Raw genomic sequence first — 22,445 nt, 5'->3', positions numbered from 1 at the left:
ACCACCACCACTGTCGAGCTGCCTCCCCCACGATTTTCCCCTCCTCACACAGCTGCATCTCCTCCTCCCTTTTTTTTTTTTCCTTTTTCTTTTCACCTTAAATTGCTTTGCAAAATATACACCAAACGCCCTTGCCTTCACAAAATGCCCATTCATTCAAAGATATTCGAGGAATGCAAAGCCATTTTCTCAAAGTTTTCACAAAATGCCCATCCATTCAAAGATATTCGAGGAATGCAAAGCCATTTTCTCAAAGTTGAACCAAATGGACCCAAGAGCCCCAGGCACAGGTCTCCATTGGGAGCTCAAGGAAGTACATCTGCTCGTCGGTTTTCCCAAAAAATAAAACCCAGAACCATTTCTTCAACAATTGAAAAGAAAAAAAAGAAGAAGCAGAAAACTCAAAATCAAGCGCAGGAACTGTACCATGTTCAACTTGTCCATCGTCGTGGACAGACGCTGAGCGTCGGTCTCCAGATTAAGTTTCTTTAAAAGCCAGCGCATCCAGCTAAACATGATTGATCACGGCCCTAAGGAAACCCTCGATATCCTATCAACACCACAAAAAACGAACCAAACCAATCCAGAGCAATCCTTTCAGGGTCGATCAATCCGCAGAAACAAACAGGGGCAAAGTGCATACGAACCTCGGAAAACCGACGGGGGACCTGGACGCCCGGCGAGGGATCAGACGGAGAGCGAGAGCGAGATCGAGGCGGGTTTGGAGATCGCGGCACGGTGGTCCGCCGGAGAAATTGGCGAGCTTTATACCGATGTTTTCCATGCCCGAACAGAAGGTCTCCATCGCCTCAGCTTCCTTCTTCTCCGACAGAAAATCTGGTGTTTTCTTTCCCCTAAAAAACGAATGTATCCCGCAGCGCGGTTTATATAGTAAGTCCCAAGCACAGTGTTATGACCATTTGACCCATACTCGATCCCATGTCTTAGCATCCTATGCATTCCTCCGGTGCCCATTTTCGGTTTTTCTCACGCGCACCCCAATGTCCCCTCGTAGTACTCCTTTTTCCCCTCTGCAATTTTCTACTTCCAGGCTTTTCGCTAAAGGGTGGGATTACGCATGGCGCGTGGAGATATTATCATCAACCGACCGAAAAAAAAAAAACAAGAAGAAGATGTTATCAATAATTGAGGAGGATGCATAGCGCGACCTCATTTTAGTCAGGAATATTACTCTCAAATTTCAATCACACTCTCGTCACAGTCTCATAGGATCTTTAGGCAATAAAAAAAAAAGGGGGGGAAAAAGCTCATATTATGTGTGTTGGTCACAAAATTATGATCTTTGAGATGTGAGTATCCATCATCCTCTCATGAGTGTCCGTATTATTCACAAAATAGGTATCTTAACCCAACCAAATCATGTTGACTTGAAATATGTACATTGGGGAAGATAACTCCTATCATTACAAAAACACACCATCGAGTTTGATAATATTAACTAATGAAGCAAGACATTCAAATCTAGTGATTTCATATCACACTTTGTTCATTCGTTTAAAGTTTTTGGACATTTCACACTCGCAGTTTTTCATCAATGACTAAAGGTATGTCGATTTTTATGATTCCGCAAAATTGATCCCAATTATGTATATATTTATTTGTGAATAATAAGTCGGAATCGTCAGTTTTTATTTAGATTTAGTCTAACAAGATTAACATGCATCATTTAAAACCTATTAATACGAGATCTTTCGACCCGGCGATGAAAAGAAAGCAACGTGGGCCTGGGGTAATTAGGGTAATTAGAAAAGAAAAGAAAAAGACCCGGGGATTAAAAGAAAGTAACGTGGGCCTGGGGTAATTAGAAATGATAAAGAAAAGAAGAAGGAAAATGTAGAGTTTCTTTTATTTGAAGCCCCCCAAAAAAAAGTGCAGCCGCCAGTTACGACGAAAAAAAAAAAGTCGGTTTTCTTTTTCTCAGCTCTTGACATGATTTTTCTTTTTGGGTCGAAAAGACATGATTGCATAGTAAAGAAGGAGAGCTTGTTCTCGTTTGTCAAGGGAGCTGCACATGGGCCGCTCGGTAGATTCCTCAAAAGCAGTGCAGGCAAGAAAGAGGAATAAGGAGTTGTGATTCTTGTTTTTCGGCCAGGCGAAGAGAGCTTTGCGGTCGTGAGCAAAGCTCGGATATTCGGTAATTTGTGCTTGAGCTTTACATCCAAGAGAGTTCATTTATAAATACTTGAGGTTTGGATTTAATTTAGATATAAAAATATTTGAGTGCGTGAGCAATTTTAAACTTAATGAATTAATATCATTATTCAATATTAAATCACGTAAATTTTTAGCGCCCTTATTATTCCTCATTTATTTTCTTTAATAATTTTGCATTGACATAAATAGTTTCTGCGTTAATATGTTATCACAATTTGTCAATCTACAAATATGTACTTTGGCGCTTACAGACTTTAATAAAGATGAATACGAATAAAATACTCAATGCATCTAATCTATCGATTAAAAGCCTATTGAAAGAGATTTCCTAATCTCCTCCAATCGAAGATGAAGGAGAATGTAGCCCAACCTCAAAATGCCAAATTTTGTATTAGATTCCGCAAAATTGCAAAATGTGTCGCAAGTAAATTTGGAATTGTTTTAGGACGAGGACATATACACATTGATCAAGAAATGGGAACAGATTCAATTCGAAAACAACTCCTGTCACTGATTGAGGCTACAACATATCCTCTCTAAAGCTTGCCATAGAACATTCTTTTGAACAAGAAAAGGAGATCACTACCTGATTTCCATTTTCTTCTTGGTTGCCAGAGTACTACCATGGCAACACATAGGGCCACCACTGATAACGATGATGAAACGACGGGAATGGTGATTTTCTTCTTCCTTTAGCAAGAAGCGAGCCAAAAAGGTGTTGTCCATCGACGCTGGAAACAGAGGAAGTTGGGTTCGCGGAGAGTAATGGCGACCTGGATGGAACCATGTGGAGGGAAACGAGGAGGTTCATCCATGATAGCTGTTGACCCGAAAGGAGCATACCATCCTCAATATCCTAATAATGATATGAAGTAGATCTTATTTCAAATAAAGGCAAAAATGACCATATTAGTCTAAAAATAAAAGACTTGAACTCACTAGCTAGTGAAGGGTAATTTCGTCTTTTAAATTTTAATTTTTTTTTCCTTTTGTCTTTCTTTTTTATATTTTTCGCTTTCTGTAAAAAAAAATTAAAAAACAAAAAAGACACATAGGGTAGGAGGGCCCCTCCTACCTGTGGCCGTCACCCCATTGTCGGTAGAGCAGTAACGATGGCCGACACCCAGAGGCATGGTTAGGTTATTATTTGAAATAGTTATAATCACTTCGAGCCCTTATTATTTAAGAAAATAATAACACTTTCAACCCTTATTTAAAATAAGTTTCAATTTAACCCTATATTTGAAAAAAAAATGAGGGCATTTCATACTCTTATTTGATTTTTTTCAATTTTTTAGAAAATCGAATGTCTAAGTATTTTATTTTTATTTTATTTATAAAAAAATTGAATATCAAATTTTTTTTTCTCTTTTTTTTTTTTTCTTTTCTTTCCTTTTCTTTTTCTCACTTTCTTTGCCACTATCAACTGGCGAAGGTCATAGGCAAGCTTCACCTTATCAAGATCGTGCAAGCCGTGAGCTCACCAGCCTCGGCGGAGCCCGAGCTCGATTAGATTTGGCGAGCCCCTAGCTCACCGGGATTGGGCGAGCAACAGCTTGCCAGCCTTGATCGAAGCTTGGGCTCGGATCCGCCGAGCCATGAGCTCGCTGGCCTTGGCCAAGCTTGGGCTCGCATGGATCTAGCAAGTTGCCAACTCACTAGCCTTGATGGGCTCGGCCTCACCTAGATCGATCGAGCCCCAAGCTTGATGGCTCGTGTTTTGGCCACTTGGCAGGCTATCAGTAGTCGCTAAGGCATGTAGCTAGTGGAGGTAGAAGGGGGAAGAAGGAGAAAGGAAAAGAAAGAAAAATAAAATAAATAATAATAAAACTTTATTTTTAAAAATAATTAAAATTTTGATGTTTTTAGAAAATTATTTTATAAGAATAAAATTTTCATTAACCAAATACCATAATACTAAAAACATTTTGAAAAATGTTTTCCAAGTTCCTTCAAAGGGAAAATATTTTCTTGAATTTAATATTTGGTACGAAAAACATTTTTCATTAACTAAGAAAATATTTTTCATTAACTCATTTTCCTAAACGAACCAAATATCAGAATATAAGGAAAATGTTTTTCCAAAAAATATTTTTCGCAAAATAAATGCACCCAGTTAATTCTAGCAAACCAAATCAGTGGCATATTGAGGCCAAGCCACACAGCATCTTTTGTACGCTTACGAGGATCGCAATGATGAAAGTTTTGCAAAAGCAGCAGCAATTGCCCTATTCACCGCATACACCACAGGGGAGATGCTGTGGACAATATTCGCTCACCAATGGTTAATGTGCTGTAGTTGAGGAGGAACCAAACTGCTGTAGTTGCATGCTGAGCCCTTCCCACGGGTACGTTCGGCCCACTAAGCAAAGCATTGACTGTAAATAGTATAGATGCATGGGAGTAGATAGAAAGTAGTGTAGACTTTCATATCTAGTTTAAGCATATAAAAAACCATGTCCTCCTTAAAGTTAATCCATAAACAGCCACGAAATTGCCTTAACATACGAAACTGATTACAAGATTCCTGCAGTAATCTGCAGTTTTTCCACTCTTCATTTCCTTTCACATCTCAGGCAAGTTCAACCTCAAATTCTTTCGCCAGAGTAAACTTCACGTTTTCTTGAGACTAGTCTCCATTACTAATCCCAATAACCTCATAGGGTAAGCAGAATCAAAATTTCAGACACTAAGAGAAGAGAACATATCATCTTCACTGTTTGTTAGCAATTCATCTAGCAACCTGGCCTTGTAGTTCTCAACAGCATTTAGTATGGGCAGAAGAGACAAATCAGCTGTTATATAGATCGCGATTATATGTTCACCTCCCGCCGAGTCTTTTGAATTAGATATCACGGCTGCATAGAGGTAGCGCAGACTAAAAGGCCCAGAGATTTGAGATCCATCCCATGATATTTTGAATTTTCTTGAAATCTTTCTCGGAAGCTGCTCGACTTTGGCAACATACAAGAACATAGTACTGATCGCTTGCATTACTTGAGGTCCAGCGCAATTCCAAGGGTTTGCTCGCATTCCGCGACCTAGCGGCTGTCTGAATGACTTCAGGAGGCGCTTTATAGCCGTTTTTATTTTTTATTAACTGCCAACGAAGTATTGATCACCTACCATGAAGAGGAAACATAAGGAGCCGAAACGAGGCCGTTTGTATCACCTGTGTATCTGCCACTTCCCTTCATTGAACCAACGTTCGACCTTGGAAAGAGAAGTAAAGAAGTAAATTTCCCATGCTCGGAGTCATATGTTGAACTGTCCAGCGGCCTAAGCTCCAATGCCAAGATGAGAGGAACTCCCCCACCAATGTTCACGAGACAAACATAAATAGCCGCTGAAGATGCAAAACTGACAGTCTCTGAGGTCAAGATGTCAGAAGCGTTGCTGAATTTCACCGTTAACTGGAGATTGACATTGCGATAGAGATTGAACCGAGGCAGATTATTGAGTCCATCGTAGTTTGCGCGAAGGAAACTAGCTCTTATTAAATACGAGATGGCGTTACCTGCAGCGGGTCTTAAGTGCATCAGTTCTGTTTCCTTGAGGAAAGCCCTGGAGATCCAAAAGCGGCGGAGGCAGATTGGGGTTGTCCCGGTATGCATAGTCAGAAGAGATGTTCCTGTTTGTTCCAGCATCAGCGTAACCTCCATCGCACTCGAAACTTATTCCAGCATCCATGACGACATGCTTGAAATTCACGGGTGCACCACAGTCTATACTTATGAAGTCTATTTCAAACAAACTGGGGAAGAACATTTCGCAGATACTTAGAAGAAAGAACCCCAGATGATCTCTAACCACGAACATAACACTACATTCTTTTCAACAGCCTATTCTAACATGTTCTACCTACAATCGTCAAGCACAAGAAGGGTTCACGTGAAATCGCACGACATCTTGCAGGAACAGGTTCCATTCCCCACTCAAATAGAAAGCAGAAGAAACGCAATCCAGATGCTAACCTGTTTGAAGCTGCCCATTTGCTGGAACTGCAGTGAGAATGCAAAGGAAGAACAGTTGGAAGGGAACCAATTGACATCTCCACCATCATCTTTCAGCTCAGCATGACTGAAACTAACGAAACACAGTGATGTTCCTTTCATTCGTCTCATTAGACTGATTCACTACATATGCACAAAAAACAACGAAAATAATTGCTTGCTTTTCCCAGCTCAGCCAACAAAGAAAAACAGGCCGATCAATGGATCTTTTTCTTTTCCGTATTAGATCTGACCTGGAGAACCAAATCTATTTTTAAAGATACCCGCTGGCCCTCGTCACACAATTGACGATTGATGAGATTCGAACTGACACCATTCATACGTTTGATTTGTGCAAGCAAAAAGCATTGAAATTGATTTCTTCTCATTAAACAAACAGAAAACATTGGATCGGTCGGCAAATAGTGGGTTTACCAAAAGCTAAAATAGAAGTACAGACAAAATTAAAGAAAGGGTCAACTTGAAGTATATAAATGCTGCATGAATCAAGAAGCTGGGTGCCACAACTATAGCTGATGGCGTTAAAAGTCCAGTAACACAAGGCCATATACTAATGTCCTTGCATAAAGAAAATGTGAGCAAGTGGAAGAAGGAGATAGTTATCCTCTGACCGCATTTGACTTCCAACCGTTGCGAGTGACCGATATGATTTTGTGGCTCGCTTGTCTTGGGCTCACACATTTTGAGACTCCTCCTCATCCCATTTTATTTGTCGCCGTAGTGCTGACTTAGTGGATTATCACCTACTAACCATCTCATTATTATCTCAGGAAAAATTAATGAGATAATGACCGAAATGGTCCCTAAACTTGATCAATGTGTAACGTCGTCCCTAATTATGTCATAGATTACATTTTTTAACTTTTTGAGTTGCGTGCAGTCAAAGAAACGTGGACTTTCGTTGGAAGAGAAGCGAGAGAAGATGCTTCAGATATTCTACAAGTGGCAAGACTTCTTCCTTGTGAAATTCCGATGCTTCTGACTGTATTTACTTAATACCTTGCAGTTCCCAACATGCTTCCGTTCGACCCTTGGGAAGCTATATGGAGGTTGGTCGCATTTATGAAAGCTCTGAGAGAGAGAGAGAGAGAGAGAGATTAGGCCCTGGGGTTCTAGATTCATCACTAATGTTAATCAAGCTTCAACCATGAGAATACACAGCTGCGACCGAAACCCGTTAAGATCAATGCTTCGCTGTTGACCTGAATTCTATGAAACTATCTCTTTGTTTGCATTCATTATGCACTTTCTCAACAATCACAACAAAGTAACCGAATCACAGCTGTGAAATGTGTACCGGAAACTTGAATCCGATGTCCAAAGTAGTAAGAGGCGGCTCATGGAGCTAGCTGATCAGTGCAATGCATCAAAGATGGGAAGGGAGGAATCTGTGAGTAGCTCTTCAGCAAACAGGCAATATGCTCCTAAGAGTGGAGCAAAATTTCCGTGCTTCCTCTCTGGCTTGACCAGGATGAACGAGAGGAGACTTCCCGCAACCTAATAGAAAGTAGAGGAGAAATAGAATGAGCTGAAGGTTGTGGTCGAACTATTTCCTCATCTCTATTGATTATCCAAAACTAAAAGTGGAGTATTAATGATAGTCCATCGTCTCATATTTTTAGGATGAGATGGCGGAAGATGCAGACAATGATCCGGCTGCCTTTGAAGCAGTGAGTTAGGAAAGCCGGTCTTATGCTTCTCGGGTTTCCAGTTTTTCCCTTTGCTATCCTGATTTTCTCGTTTCTTTCTTTATGGTGTTTCGTTTGGCGATCTGACTAGCTGACTCTCTTTCAATAATGTGGACAGAGAATGCAATATTGGTTGCCCATGCAGCAGCCAATAGATGGACAGGTATTGTCTCTGACAGATTCTGCTTTGTTAAGTGTTTATTTTAGTCTTCAACTAAGATTAAAGCAATTTCGCAACAATGTGAATTTTTTTCTATTCGGACCCTTAAATTCTTTCTGGGTTTTAGTTTTGCAGACCATATTTTCACACTTATACAGCGGTGCTCAAACAATTTTCCAGAAGTCAAAGAACGGCTAGAACACATGTACCAGGAGGCAATTCCCATAAGTGCAGATTTAGCCTCGTCCAAAACATTATAGTAGGTTGACCAACACCCAAATCCTGAAATCTGCATTTTATTTGGCGGAGAACACTGTAGATAGGAGCATCTAAACCGATAGCAGACTTCACGGTTTTGTTCCGAGCAACATTTTATGCTCACCTGATAAATAATTAGAGTAAAAATATAGTTACGGAGGCATGAGTAAGGTTACTCTTAAGCCAGGTGGGAGCTGCTACTTCTTGACAGACTGAGCGCATCTATATTTGACGATTTAGAGAAACGTGTGACGCTTAAAAAGGTAGGAAAATGAATTTGCTATCAAAAGATCCGAGCAACTTCTAAAACCCACTAACAAAGTGAAATCGAGCCCTTATTTGCCATTGAGGCATGTGACTGGGTAGATGGATATCTATAGAGATACTGGAACGGTACTTACTGAGGAATCTCGATACTGTCCAAATTGAAATTAACAAGCCAAAATCAAGATCAAAGGACAAATTATGAATAGCACAGTTTTTAACTTTTGAGTTGGCGAACAGTTAAGAAGCTACCGTTGAGGCTCGTCTCAAAGTAATTGAAATTTCACCATATAGTAATAAAAGGTCAGTCGATTTTAGCAAGTACACAGTGATAAGTTGTCCTTTGCAAATGAGCCATTCTAATCAACACCGCCTTCAAACCACCCCCACAACAACAGTAATTGCCCCCGCCAAATGCACGGGACCAGCGAAAGGTAACGTAAAGCCTGAACCTAAGGAACCCCTGGTCCTTGATAGCCCTTTTCATGGTACCGAGCTCCCCAACAAGTTAAAATCATAAAAAGACACCACCTTTTAGTATTGAAGAACATAAAAACCTAAGCTCCTGACTACCATCTGAACGTGAATTCCCCATGATCATTTAAAAGCTGTTGGAGAAATCCGGCACAATCCGTGGATCATGCTATAAGTATTAAAGAACACATGATCATTGTAGAGTGATTGGCTCTACGATAAAAGACATGCTCGACCAGGTTCTCCTACCTCTGGGACTTGACATAACTACCCAATGCTGATATCACGAGTGAATAACTAAACAACCAACGTATCTTCCAATGGAGGTATGATAAAGCATATCGCTTATGATGAGGAAGCCCTCCTTAAAGATTAGACTGCATTAATCTCGACAGTGGCATGCAGAGATAATAAAAATTTAACCTGACATATTTAAAGATGTCCTCCAAACAATAAGGAGAAGTTTAATTTTCAACATGAAGTTGAAAAAAAAATAAGAGACCACAGTAGAAGCACCAGAAAGCAGGATACAGGTCTCAAAGGGGAACATCCCTTGATTCGTGCCACCCTTCACAAACTTGTCTTTTCGGTATGGAACCAAAGAAAATATCAATGCATACGGGCAGCAGTGGGAATGTTCCACTGGGAATGTTCCACATTACAGGTTGGACAAGTCTTTACACAACCTCAGTTAACTATGAGCAGCAAGACCTGTGGAATGTAAATGATATATCAGATCAAAATGACAGTATAATAAAATAGCCAAAAAAAGCCGCCTTCTTCACACCAGTCATTCAAAAGAAATAAATCATAGGCAGTCAAGGAAAAGATGGAATTGCGGTCAATTTAAGAGCTCAGTTAACTAACTTAATAATAGACCAACACAATGAAATGCTTAACAGTAGCTCTTGAAATATAAGAAAAGATTGACCTGCTCAAATTGCCATCTCAGCCTGCAAATCAGCAAATTCATCCTCCTTGTCAGACCCTCGAGGAACAGCGGGCGGGGGTGCTGGAAGCAGGCCAGCTATATCTTGCACTGGAGCATCAGAAACTGTTGCAGCAGGCAGAAGGAGTTGTTCTTCCAACTCAGCACCTTCCAGTTCTTCAACCTCTGCCTCAAGCTCATCCTGGCATTGCAGAGTGACCAGAGATAAGCATGGACTTCCTGGAAGGTAGTTTGAGATCCACCCAACCAGCGATCAAAAGCATTACTAAAATCAAACAAAGCGTGAGGATGGTAACCTCATCAAAGTCAGCGGCTGCACCAGAAGGAGCTGACACTGCCTCTTGCATTCATTTCATGGTCCCATTTTGTTAATTAATCTCATCAATGAAATTGTCCTCATGATCGATATTCCAGTGATATAAATGGGCATCAGTGAACTTTCTATGATTTACGAGCAAAAGAAAGCATGATACTGGATCACCCAGCTAATTCAAGCTCAAGAAACTGCAATAAGAAAGTGATGCCACATTGCATAGAAAGATATAAAATTTAATAAAATTGGTACTCTGCGAATCAGAAAGGAGAACAAACATAGGACAGATGTTGCCTTCTACACTGCTTTCATTTCTGCAGCTCAAGTTCTCAGAACATCCACAGTCTCAGTTGTTGCGTTTTCTCCCTCCAACATTATCATCTGGACCATTCACACATCAGACATCCCTTCCTAGAAGCAGATTCCAAGGAAGTTCTGAATCATTGAATCTTGATGGCTCACCTGATTAAAAATCTGAAGTTGCAATTTTCTAAGCTGCTCAATTTGCTGTTCACACAGCCTCCTCCTCTTCAAGCATTGAATTGCAGCTGCATTCTCGATGGCACAACTTTATGTCAATAAGATAACAACTTGCCGACTTCCACAATGGATTGAATGGCATCATATAGCTTCGAGTATCATACGAAGAGAGAGAGATTCTCGCATAGTGGCAAGCCAAGAGTTACAAGCAATAAACAACAAAAGGTAATGGTAAAATAATTGGTCATTTTAAATTTACTATGCAGTAATAAGGTCACAATGATACAAAGTGCAAATCAGAACTCAATGACAGACTAAAGGGCTTTGACAGCTATAAATGATGAAATAGTAAACGTCACAATGAGTTTGTGTGGATTTGCACCGCAATATGTGTACACACATGCCTTCCTAATAACCAGTGGACAGGTTGAGAAAATGAAGCAACTCCGAGAAATAACAAAACAAAAGCAAAGTAAAGGCATCTATTCAGGAAATAGTAGAGGTGAATGACCATGGCCCTCTTATCTTTAACACCACAGAAGTAGCCCACTTTCTTGAGCTCTCGAGCAGACTTAATTAGAAGATAATTCTCCTTCTTTGACAGGCTTCCAAGTGTCTGCACTGAAAGGAGGACAGGTCCGACTGAACCATTTAAATAGAGAAAAAGATAACCTGCCGTGGTTAATCAGATGGAGTAAAGTTCAATCTTTCCTCTTGAAAGCCTATAATCTAAATATGTAGAAATCCACATCTCCATATAAACAAACGCAAAAGCACACGTTTTACCATTATAAGTACTCGAAGTATGCATTTCTTGATTAGAGAAAACGTTAGGGGAAATCAAAGACTCTCCACAGAAAAAGAATGGACTCCTTGGGAAATTAATAAATATTTTCAACCCATTAATAATCAGATCGAAAATTCAATGCACTGAATAACCGTGATGGCGAGTGCTGGGAAAACTAGCACACATAGCCGCAGATAACTTCCCCATGAAAACAAAACAAGAGCCCTCACTCTCAGGAGTAAAATCAGCCGCAACGCTTATGAATTACTATGAATATCCAGCCTATTATCGAATTATGCGTTTGCGTATCAATACCATACACAATCACACAATCACTTGCTAATACTGAAGACAGACTCAAAGCACGGTCACCATAGGGAGACTGAGGACGTATATCTACTCGTCAGTTTTCCAAAAAAAGGAAAATCAAGAACCATTTCTTCAACCATTGGAGAAGAGAGATCACTGATTGCTTGATTACTAGCGCCAATTCCTCCTCGATCTCGCTCTCTGTAAGATCTCTCGACTAGCATCGAGCTCCACCGTCAGTTTTCCGAGGTCTAAGCTGACCGATTGATCTTTGGTTGGTGTTGACATGATATCGAGAGTTCTTCTTAGGGCCGTGATTAATGGGGATTATCTGGAAATCCAAGCTGACCAGGGTCCTCATCCGATGGACAAGTTGAACGAGGTACCGATCTATTTGCTCCTGCCGTACTCGTCTTCGATTCGATCCGTGCTTCCTGCGCTCGATTTCAACCGGTCCAAAGGGATGAGAACCTTGCTCTTCTGCTTCGACATCATCATTCACAGCCCTAGAAAACCCTCGAAATCCTATCAACAGCGAATCAATCAGTTCAGGCCCAATCAATCCGCAGAGCATACAAACCTCGGGAAAGCTGACGGTGTAGCCCGATGCCGCCGGTTGCGGATATGGCGATCGCCACACGGCGGAGGGATTGGTGATATGAACGCCGACGCTCTCTCCTCCTAAGTCGCCTTCTCCATCCTATCCTGCTACCGTCGTCGGCAAATCCACGCGACGTCGCTTTCGCTTGCGCCGAAATAAATATATTTTACAAAAGAAAATCACAAACTTCCACCGTAACCCTAAATTTGTTCCGCGTTAAAGAAAATCGCCCCTCCTGATTTTATCAAAATTATCAACGTCGGAATGCTATTGTTTTTTAAAACCGGGGCATTTAATTTCAAAGATCGATGCGTGCCTAAGAAGATACTATATAATGAAATTAGTGATGACTTTTGGACACGGGACAAAATTAGAAATATATTGAAAATTGATGATTTTTTTATTGATGAAAATGGTGTGGGGCAAAATTGAAATTGATTTTAAAGTTTGAAATTAAGGAAATTAAGCCTATCTTTATCTTTTTACTCCATCAATAGCTCTTCATTAATTCAAATTTCTCAAGATTTGGTATCTTTTATAATTTGATTTCGCTCAAAGACAAAATATCTTATAATTTTCTTACAATGTATTTAATTTAACTTGTGAAGTGATACGCATTGTTTTTTAAAGTGAAATGGAACTCTTGATCTTGACAAGAAGGCAAATAACTTTTCTTTTTTTTGATGACCCAGAAAATCCCGAAAGCCGACAGACGACGGGAAGAATATGGCACACGCAGCCTAGCCACCACACTCACGCCACACTCACGCCAAAGCTAAGTCACCAAATAACGCTGCTGAGAATCGAACTTGGCACCTTTCATGGGAAGCACAAAGCTCAAGCCAATTACGCCGCTGCAGTGGGTGATACGGCCTTGACAAGAACATACTTCCCATTCATCGACTTGACTTGAAAATACCTAGTGAAGATGCGTGCGGGACCATGGGCCCAAGCAACCCATCATTTCACTCACCTCAAATTGAAATATACGCACATCTTCTTGCGAGCTAATCGAATGCAGTTCAGACCCAAAAAAAAAAAATCGAATGCAGTAGAGTATTACTGATGGACATGCCTACACTAGAATCCCTTTGTTCAAAAGAAAAAAGCTCATATAATGCGAAGAATGATCACGAGTATCGAACCACAAGCAATTCCAGATATTGCCCCCATAACTTCAAATCTTATTTGATTCAGAGTTCAGCCAAACACCGACATGACCCGTGCTGAGGAAAATGTTTGCCTATGGAATTTAGCATGAGGAGTAGAAGAGCAAGGGAGGAAAGCAGGGTGTATCGTCATACAAGACAGGCGCTCAGATACTCAGTGAGTGACGGTTGGATGAAGAGACCATGCCGAACGAGCAAAGATCGGATCCATCTCAGGCGCTTCATTCCCTTTGACAAATACAGGTTCGAAATGCTACCAGATGCCCAGTATCAGTCAACGAAATTCTAGCACAAGTACTGATCTATTCAATGCTTTCTCTCCCCCACATTTCACGCACAACGCATGAATGCATCCTCCTCATTCCTCGATCAAGCACAATGAATCTCTTGTTTTAAGCTCCGTTCATTTCGTATAAAACAATATTTAGAAAAACGTTTTATGGATTTTCAAGCATTCATTTCTAGAAAATGAACTTGTCAAGGAAAATATTTTAAAAAATCTTCTGAAATAGGAGAAAATGTTTTCCAAAAAGAGGGAAAACATTTCCCATCCTCTTTCTTTACTTCTAAACCATGCATTTTCCTTTATCTATTAAAAATTGAATTTTAAATTATTTTATTTAAAAATTCTTTTTTTTTTTTTTTTTTTTTTTTCATTTCTTTCTCTTTTCTTCTTTCTTCTTCAGCAACCACGCCAGCTACAAGCAAGCTCAAACCTCACCTCAACCAAGCTCACTCAAAGCCGTCAAGTGAGGTCGAGCCTTACAAGAGGTCGACGAGGCTCTAGCAACCTCGGGCATGGCTCGAGCCCGCCCATCTCAATGAATCTCGCAAGATTGGAGCTCGCCGGTATCCGGCGAGGCTCTAGCTCATTTGTGGCCAATCGCTGGCCATCATTGTCACCAACGACCAAACCAAGGAAGAAGAAGAATAAAAGAAAGAAAAGAAAAAGAAATAATAAAATTAAAAATCGATTTTGGAAAAATAAAATAATGAAAAAATTATAGAAGTGAGGGCATGAAGAAAAAGATTTTCCTTACTAAACAGCAAAAACATTTTCCACTTCATTTTCAAGTTTTAGTTGAACACCTAAAAGTAGTCATTTTCCTAGGAAATATTTCCTAGAAATGCCAAATTTTCCACAAAAAAACAGAGCCTCGTCTTACACCATTTACCACAAATGTCTCGGGTTCCAGCGGTGTGCCGAAGCAGTTACTTTTCGACAGACTGTGAGTATATCTACATTTGAATATTTAGGGGTTTGTGTGAAACGAAAAAAGGGTAGGAAAATGAATTTGCTCATCAGAAGGTCTGAGCAGCTCACGAAACCTGCTAACAAAGTGAAATCGGGAGTCTATTTGCTATTCTGGGATGTGGCTAGGTAGATGGATATCTATAAAAACTACCGGAATGGTAGATATAGATGAAGCTCGACACCGTGTAGATCGAATAAACGAGCCCAATCGAGATCGAAGGGCAAATTATGAACACAGTTTTAACTTTTGAGTTGGTGAACTAAAAAAATTAAGCAGCTACCATTGAGGCTTACCTCGGAGTAAATGAAATTCCACTATCCAGTAAAAAGTCAGTGGATTTCAGCAGGTACACGGCGATGAATTGTCCTTTGCAAAAGAGCCATTCCAATTAACAACACCACCTTGAAACCCGAGCTCCCCAACATGATAAAATGATAAAAAGAAGCATCACCTTTCAGTATTGAAGAACATAAACCTTGCACTATCAGTGGATCATGCTATAAGCATCAAAGAAGACATGATCATCGTAGAGTGATTGGCTCTATGATAAAGACACGTGCTCGGCCAGATTCTCCTCCCTCTAAGGACTTGACATAACTAATCAATGCCGATACCAAGTGAAAAACTAAACAACCAACGTATCTTCCAATGGAGGTATGATAAAGCATATTGCTCATGATGAGGAAGCCCAACTCAAAGATTGGACTGCATTAATCTTAACAGGGGCACACAGAGAAGATAAAAATCTTACCTGAGATATTTAGAGATGTCCTCCAAACAACAAGCAGAAGCTTGATGTTGGACATTTAGTTGAAATAAGAAAAGAGAGCACGCTGGAAGTACCCGAAAGAAAAATACATGTCTTTTCAGTATTATACCAAAGAAAAACATCGATGAATACAGGCAGCAGCAAGAGCATTCCTGATTACAGGCTGGACAAGTCCTACACAACCTCAGTTGACCATGAACCGCAGATCTGTAGAATGTAACTGATATATCAGATCACAATGACAGTATAATAAAATAGCCAAAAAAATGACTTCTTCTTCTGTGCCACATATCATATAAAAGACATAGATCATAGGCAGTCAAGGAAAAGACGGAACTTCAGTCAACTTAAGAGCTTTGTCACCTAGCTTAATAATAGACCAACAACAATAAAAAGCTTAACAGCTAGAAAGCACGAATACTCTCCAGGGGCCTCTGTGTCGATGTTGGACGCGCGTCATATGCACGGTCAACAGGTGTCGGACATCTGACACATGGTCAACGCTCCAGACACGTCAGCAACACATGAATACGGCATCCCGACATGCCATCCCGACACGCAAGGGCCAATTTATAACATTTTCAATAAATTAGGGGTTAAAATGTAAATCTACAAAAAAAAAAAAAAAAAAAAAAAGAGAGAAGAAAAGGGAGCGGATAATGTAGATGAATGACTCATTGTTACATTTGATAGCGAAATGTGGATTATTAAGTTTTTTTTTTTTTTTGACTTATTGTTAAATGTTAAATTTAATAGTAGGATGTAGATAGCTTGTATTTTTTTTCTCCAAGTTTTATGGATTATTGGTAGAATGTAGTTGAATTTCTCAATTCAAAATAATGAATGATATTAACAAATGGTGAATTAATATTTTTAGTGTAAATTCATTCAAGGTTCTTTTTCATTATTTATTTATTTGTGAATTTGAATTAAATTGATTTGAATAAAAATGATAAGTTATCATATAAATATAAAAATATACATTTAATATACGTGTCCCAACGTGTTGAAATTCTCTATTTTTTGAAAAATGAAGTGTCGTTATGTCGTGTCGTGTCGTGTGTAGCGTCGCTGTCGGTACTACTTAGCTTAACAGTAGCTCTTTAAAATATAAGAGAAGACTGACCTGCTTAAGATGCCGTCTCAGCCTGCAACTCAGCCAGCTCATCTTCCTAGTCTGAATCTGAGGAAAGAGGGGGGGACTCAGCATCCGCTTCATGCTCCTGCTGGAATTGCAAAGTGATTACAGATAAGCATAGACTTTCTGGAAGGTAGTTTGAGATTCACCCAACCAGTGATCAAAAGCATAACTAAAATCAAACAAATTGTGAGGATGGTAACCTCATCAGAGTCTGCACCGGGAGGAGCTGAGATTGCCTGTAGCATTTGTCTCGTGGACTCATTTTGTTCATTCACCTCATCCATGACAACAAACATATTTCTGTGATAAAATGGACATCAGTGAACTTTCCATGGCAGTGGAGCACCTAGAAAATTCAAGCTCAAGAAACTAAAATAAGAAAGTGATGCCGAATTGCATAAAAAGAGATAAAAGTCAATAAAATCAGTTCTCTGGAATTCAGAAAGGAAAACAAAAGTAGGACGTACGCCTTCTCCTGCATTGTTTTCATTACTGCTGCTCCAGTTCTCAGAGCATCTGCAGTCTCAGTTGCTGCTTTTGCTCCTTCCAACATTATCATCTGGACCATTCACATATCAGACATCTCATCCTAGAAGCAGAATCCAAGGAAGTTCTGAATCATTGAATCTTGATGGCTCACCTGACCAGCAATCTGAAGTTGGGAATTTCCAAGCGGCTCGAGCTGCTGTTCATACAGTCTCTTTTTCTTCAAGGATCGACGTGCCACTGCATTCCCAACAGCACAACTTTACGTCAATAAGATAACAACTTGCCAACTTCCATAATGGGTAAATGCCATCACATAGTTTCAAGTATCATATGAAAGAAGAAGAAAAATTCTTGCATAGTTGGAAGTCAGCGTTACAAGGGAAAAGAAAATGAGCAATACAGGTGAAAGGATAGAAAATTATAGTCGCGGCCACAAACAACAAAATGTAATGGTAAAAAAATTGGTTATCCTAAATTTGCTATCCAGTAATAAGGTCACAATGGTACAAAGGAAAGTCCAAATCAGAATGCAATGACAGATCAAAGTGCTTTGACTGCCATAAACAATGAAATAATAAACGCAACAAGAAGTTTATGTGGATTTTCACTGCATTATGGGTACACAAATCCATTCCTAATAACCAGTGGACAGGTTGAGAAAATGAAGCAACTCTGAGAAGGTCGAGGTGAATGACCATACCTGCTTCATCTTTTGCTCTAGTGAGCTCCTTCGATTTCTCAACCTCTTGAGAAGCCTTCTCTTTGAATTCTTTCTCCTTTTCCTCCAGCATTAAAGATGTCTGTATGGAAAGGAGGGCAGAGGGTCCAACAGAACCAGTTAAAAATAGAAAAAGAAAACCTACCGTAGTTATTTGTACGGACCAAAGTTCAATCTTTCCTCATGAAAGCCCACATTCTAATTAAAGAAATCAACATCTCAATATAAAGAAACGCAGAAGCGCGTGTTTTACTACTATTAGTACTTGAAGTATGTATTTCTCCATCACTGACAACATCATTGGAAAAGACTCCACAGCAAAGAATGGACTCCTCTGGAAATTAATAAATACATATAAGTCCTTTACCATTTATGTAATCAGATCAAAAATTTCGACGCACTGAATAAATGTGTGATGGTGTGCCTTGGTTGAACTAGCACATATAGCCGCAGTCTAACTTCCCCATGTGAAAAAAGCAGGAGCTAACAAGCAGCTTTTACTTTCAGGGGCAAAATCAGCCCCAAAGCTTATGGATCACTATAAATAAGCAGCCAATTATTGAAGTATGCGGCAATTCCATACACAATCACATGGAGACTCAATTATCGAAAGTGAAACTACTGCCAGAAGGCTAAGAGCCCCAAGCACAGTCCCCATTGGGAGCTTAAGGAAGTATCTGCTCGTCAGTTTTTCCAGAAATGAAAATTCAGAACCATTTCTTCAACCTTTGAAGAAAAAACAAAAAGGCCGAAAACTCAAGATCAAGCGCAGGAACCACGGATCGAATCCCCGTTACTAAATGCCCAGACGATCAACCGACCACGATGAATTGAAAATCAAAGACTAAGAACGGCTGGGGCAAAGAAAAAGCAGACGAACTGTACCTTCCCCAGCTTGTCCATCGCCGTGAGAAGCTGAGCGTCGGTCTTCAGCTTACCTTTTCCGAAAGTCCAGCACTTCCAGCCACTAAACATGATTGATGACGGCCCTAAGAAGAACTCTCGATATCCTACAACACCCAACGAATCAATCAATAATGATCAATCCTTGCAAGGGCGATCAATCCGCAGAAACAAACCGGGGCAAAGCGTATACGAACCTCGAAAAACTGCCGGTGGAGGTCGACGCCCGGCGAGGGATCGGACAGAGAGCGAGATCGAGATCGGGGCGGGTTTGGCGATCGCGGACAAATTGGGGAGCTTTATATTGATGAAAGGAGCATTTTCCATGACCGCGGAGGGGCACTGACGTCGCTTTCACCCCGCTTCGCCTATTCTCTCCCATTTGTGTGTTCTCCCGCCTCGTCTAATAGTATCGTGAGCTGCTTTATCAGTCGAAAGGCCCCAGCAGTGAGTGTTGCCTTTGCTAACAGTTCTATACTCAATAATAATTTTACTCCGAAATAATCTTTTTTTAATTCTTTTTCCTAAACGCCACATGGGTCTCTTCGTGCGGCCAAAAACAAGAACGATGAACTTCATATTTTTTGTTTCCTGTCCACACTGCTTTTAAGGAAGCTACCGCGCGGCCCATGTGCAGCTCCCTCAAGAAAACAAGCTCTTCTTTACTATGCATTATGCAATCATGTCGAGAACTGAGAAAAAGAAAACCCGCTCGCATTGACATAAATGCTCAAATACTCGAGTACGTAAGTGATTATAGATTTGGACTTTTCAATTATTAATGGATTAACATTGATACTCAGTACAAAATCACGTAAATCTTTGACATTCCTTTTTACATTGACATAAACTACAATCCTAGGTAGCTTCCGCGTTTATATATCACAATAGTTGGTCAATTCGAAAGCAACCCCGGTCGCTAATTGAGGCCACAAATAGCCTTCCCCTTTGGGAAATCTGAGGAATCGCTAATGATGTTCAAAACCTGATGAATCGCGACCAGTCGTCCAAAAGGATACGAATGCAATCCAACACCGCGGTGCCTGAACCAGCTAAATTGGCTTTTAAAATAGCTGTAAAAGTTACCGTTACATTTGTAAGGACTCTGTCTTAAGTTCGGAAGAACTTAATCAAGAAACATACAAACCGATCAAGAACTTGATTGAAAATTTGCTTTACCCGATCAAGAACTAGTCACCATTCCATCAATTCACATAAGATGGATGGCCTTGATAAGAAGAACAAATTTTGCATTCATGAGGTGACTTGAGAATTTCTAGTGGAGACGCGTGCATGACGATAGGGTCTCGAATCATATTTGCAAACTGAACTTCCGAGAGACGATGTTTCAGCATGAGGACTAGAAGAGTAAGGAAGGAGAGAAACGTGCGTCAATTGTCATACAAGGCAAGCGCTCCGATGCTCTCATTGAGTGATGGTTGGATGAAGAAACCATGCCAAATCGGCTAAGATTGTACCCGTCTTGGACGCTTCATTCCCTATAACAAATGCAGGTTTGATATGTCGCCTGATGCCCAATATCAGTGGACGCAACATGCATGAATGCATCCCTCATTCCTCGATTGGGCACAACGAGTCTCGTTTTTCCAACCCAATAACGCTAATCACGTCGAGCCTAAAGCCTTCCTTCACTTTTGAGCTAGAGGACCGACTAAGAAACAACGATGTTTGAGACGTGTCACGGGTTGGCAGTTTCTTGACTGCGGAACAACCCGTGCGGGGCCTAGCGAGCGAAATTCATCACGCCAGCCTTCGTTCAATAGTTGTTCCAGAGAATAATATGGCGAATGACTTTCTTATACAAGGTTATACTAGGTCTAGTTTTGCTTGGGCATATAGTCAATCGAGTGGGACAATATATCACTTTAGACTCGAAAACTAATTTCGGCCTGCCATGTCCTCATCAGAGAAGCGGCATTAACTCATGACTAGTTTGTGCACAAGAGGTTAACCCCGCCTTTAGAGCTCCTAAAAGATATATTCGTTTTACCTTAAAACTCCTAACACCAACCGTCCCGACACTACTCTTACAAACCAATTGTATTCATCCCCTTTGCATCCTCTAAGCTTCACTCCCAAAAGTTCACAAGTACGGAAAAAAAAAACAAACCGTGACACATGCTTCACTGATTCAAAGCTCCCAATGCTTTGAAAGGTAGTACCAACGTAGACAAAACGAAAACTCAGATTAACGTCAGAGATGGCCTAGTTATCATGCATGCTTCCTATTCCAGAATCCATGTTTCTTCAACTAAGCAAACTTCGTGTTTTAATGACATTCATGAAGTAATACGTACTTTGGGTCCACATATCCAATTGTACCCACGACGGAAGCCGTCATGTGACCAGGGCCGTCAGTAGGGATGACCTCGGAAAGTCTGAGATCTGCTACTTTAGCTTCCATGCTTTCGCTCAATAGAATGTTGGCGGTCTGCTCGTCTTTGGGTACAATCCGCGGTTTGCATCCATGGTGTGAATATTCGAGTCCTCTACAAACTAACATCCGAAACTCCGTTTCCTATGATGAAGATAGATCAACCACACATCAAATGTCATATGAATGATTTCTGCTCTTCTTTTCATTACGTAAAAAGCTTGATGCCATCTTTTCAGTGCTGTGTTGATTTCGTCTCAGTGAAGTAGTATTTGTCCATTGTTTAATTAATTTACCTATGTACTTATGAAATCTTGCTTCCACACAGAATGGACACAATGATTGATTTGATTGGATGTTGAGGAACTAAAGCCATTTTCATGTTCTTTTGTCGTAATCGGATTTTTAAGCAACTCGTATTCTTCTTAGATTTCGGATGATGAATTTCGAATTGAGCATGACCTTTTTAATGTTAATTTAGAGGGAAAAGTACCAAAAAGTCTTAAACCTTTTGCATTGGTACTAATTCAGTCCTAAACTTTTCAATTAGACCAATTTAGTCCTAAACCTTTTAATATTGGTACCAATTCAGTCCATCCGGCCAATTTTGGCCGGCCGGCGCTGACGTGGACGTTGACCGGTGACCGGACGCTGACGTGGCCATTTTTATGAATTTTTTATTATTTTTTCGAATTTTTTATTAATTTTTTTGAATTTTCTATTAATTTTTTTCTTTTTTTCTTTTCATTTTCTTTTCGGCGGTGGCCGGCGAGCGTCCGGTGAGGCTCGCCGGCCACTGGGCGAGGGCCGCGAAGCCCTCGCCTGTCGCCGGCGAGGGTCGCGGCCCTCGCCCGGCCTCTCCCAGGCCGCCGGCGAGGCGGCTTCGCCCGGATCTGGGCGAGGCCGGCCTCGCCCAGGCCTGGCCGCTGGCGAAGGCGGCCTCGCCCGCGTCTGGCGAGGGGGAGAGAGGGCGTACGGATTCGAGGAAAGAGACGACGGCCCGGCGAGCGTCGGGAGCGGAGCTCCAGTCCAAGGCGATGGCGATGGCGCGGGCCAGGTTGCCGGCCACGGCGTTCGCGTCCCCCATCAATCCCCCGATCAAGCAACCACCACCCGCTCCTCCAATCCGCGGCG

The 22,445-nt window shown here is 40.8% G+C and overlaps 2 protein-coding genes, 1 long non-coding RNA gene and 1 pseudogene across 9 annotated transcripts in view; 1 reads left to right on the top strand and 3 right to left on the bottom strand.

The window, feature by feature from the left end:
* Positions 1–197: 197 nt before the first annotated feature.
* LOC120292203 lies at positions 198–844 on the bottom strand. The gene is made up of 3 exons (XR_005549964.1): positions 648–844; positions 427–550; positions 198–319 (listed from the first exon to the last, which is right to left on the bottom strand). It is a non-coding gene; the product is annotated as an uncharacterized LOC120292203 (long non-coding RNA).
* A 6,131-nt stretch (positions 845–6,975) lies between these two features.
* LOC120291636 lies at positions 6,976–8,296 on the top strand (annotated as a pseudogene).
* Positions 8,297–9,394: 1,098 nt separating this feature from the next.
* The window catches only part of LOC104430615 (vacuolar protein sorting-associated protein 32 homolog 1), a 29,741-nt gene continuing 16,690 nt past the window's right edge, over positions 9,395–22,445 (bottom strand). For all 6 annotated transcript variants that reach the window (XM_039310357.1, XM_039310358.1, XM_039310359.1 and 3 more), the window contains exons 6-7: positions 9,964–10,162; positions 9,395–9,743 (exon numbers count right to left, since the gene is read on the bottom strand). In XM_039310357.1, coding sequence (XP_039166291.1) covers positions 9,968–10,162 — 195 coding nt within the window. In that variant the 3' untranslated portion in view covers positions 9,395–9,743; positions 9,964–9,967. The remainder of the gene's footprint in view (positions 9,744–9,963; positions 10,163–22,445) is intronic.
* LOC104436529 (vacuolar protein sorting-associated protein 32 homolog 1) lies at positions 15,552–19,306 on the bottom strand. Of its 2 annotated transcripts, none has more exons than XM_018869818.2 (8): positions 19,114–19,306; positions 18,899–19,023; positions 17,996–18,095; positions 17,447–17,532; positions 17,274–17,365; positions 17,007–17,106; positions 16,792–16,891; positions 15,552–15,872 (listed from the first exon to the last, which is right to left on the bottom strand). In XM_018869818.2, the coding sequence occupies exons 1-7, from the start codon at positions 19,241–19,243 to the stop codon at positions 16,838–16,840; spliced, it is 687 nt and encodes a 228-aa protein (XP_018725363.2). In that variant the 5' UTR covers positions 19,244–19,306; the 3' UTR covers positions 15,552–15,872; positions 16,792–16,837. The 2 variants fall into 2 exon arrangements, with proteins under 2 accessions (XP_018725363.2, XP_010047632.2); XM_010049330.3 differs by having other exon boundaries at positions 16,792–16,888.

The sequence above is a fragment of the Eucalyptus grandis genome, chromosome 3 (assembly GCF_016545825.1).
Source record: "Eucalyptus grandis isolate ANBG69807.140 chromosome 3, ASM1654582v1, whole genome shotgun sequence".
Lineage (NCBI taxonomy): Eukaryota > Viridiplantae > Streptophyta > Magnoliopsida > Myrtales > Myrtaceae > Eucalyptus > Eucalyptus grandis.
This window is presented reverse-complemented; position numbering and strand designations above follow the sequence as displayed.

What these genes read in the sequence shown, in the direction of transcription:
- LOC104436529 (XM_018869818.2), bottom strand. Translation starts at nt 19,243, where the DNA reads ATGGAAAATGCTCCTTTCATCAATATAAAGCTCCCCAATTTGTCCGCG. An exon ending in AAAACAATGCAGGAGAAGGC is followed by an intron (nt 17,107 to 17,273) that starts GTACGTCCTACT and finishes ATTTTATCACAG; the next exon opens with AAATATGTTTGTTGTCATGG. An exon ending in CCGGTGCAGACTCTGATGAG is followed by an intron (nt 16,892 to 17,006) that starts GTTACCATCCTC and finishes TTGCAATTCCAG; the next exon opens with CAGGAGCATGAAGCGGATGC.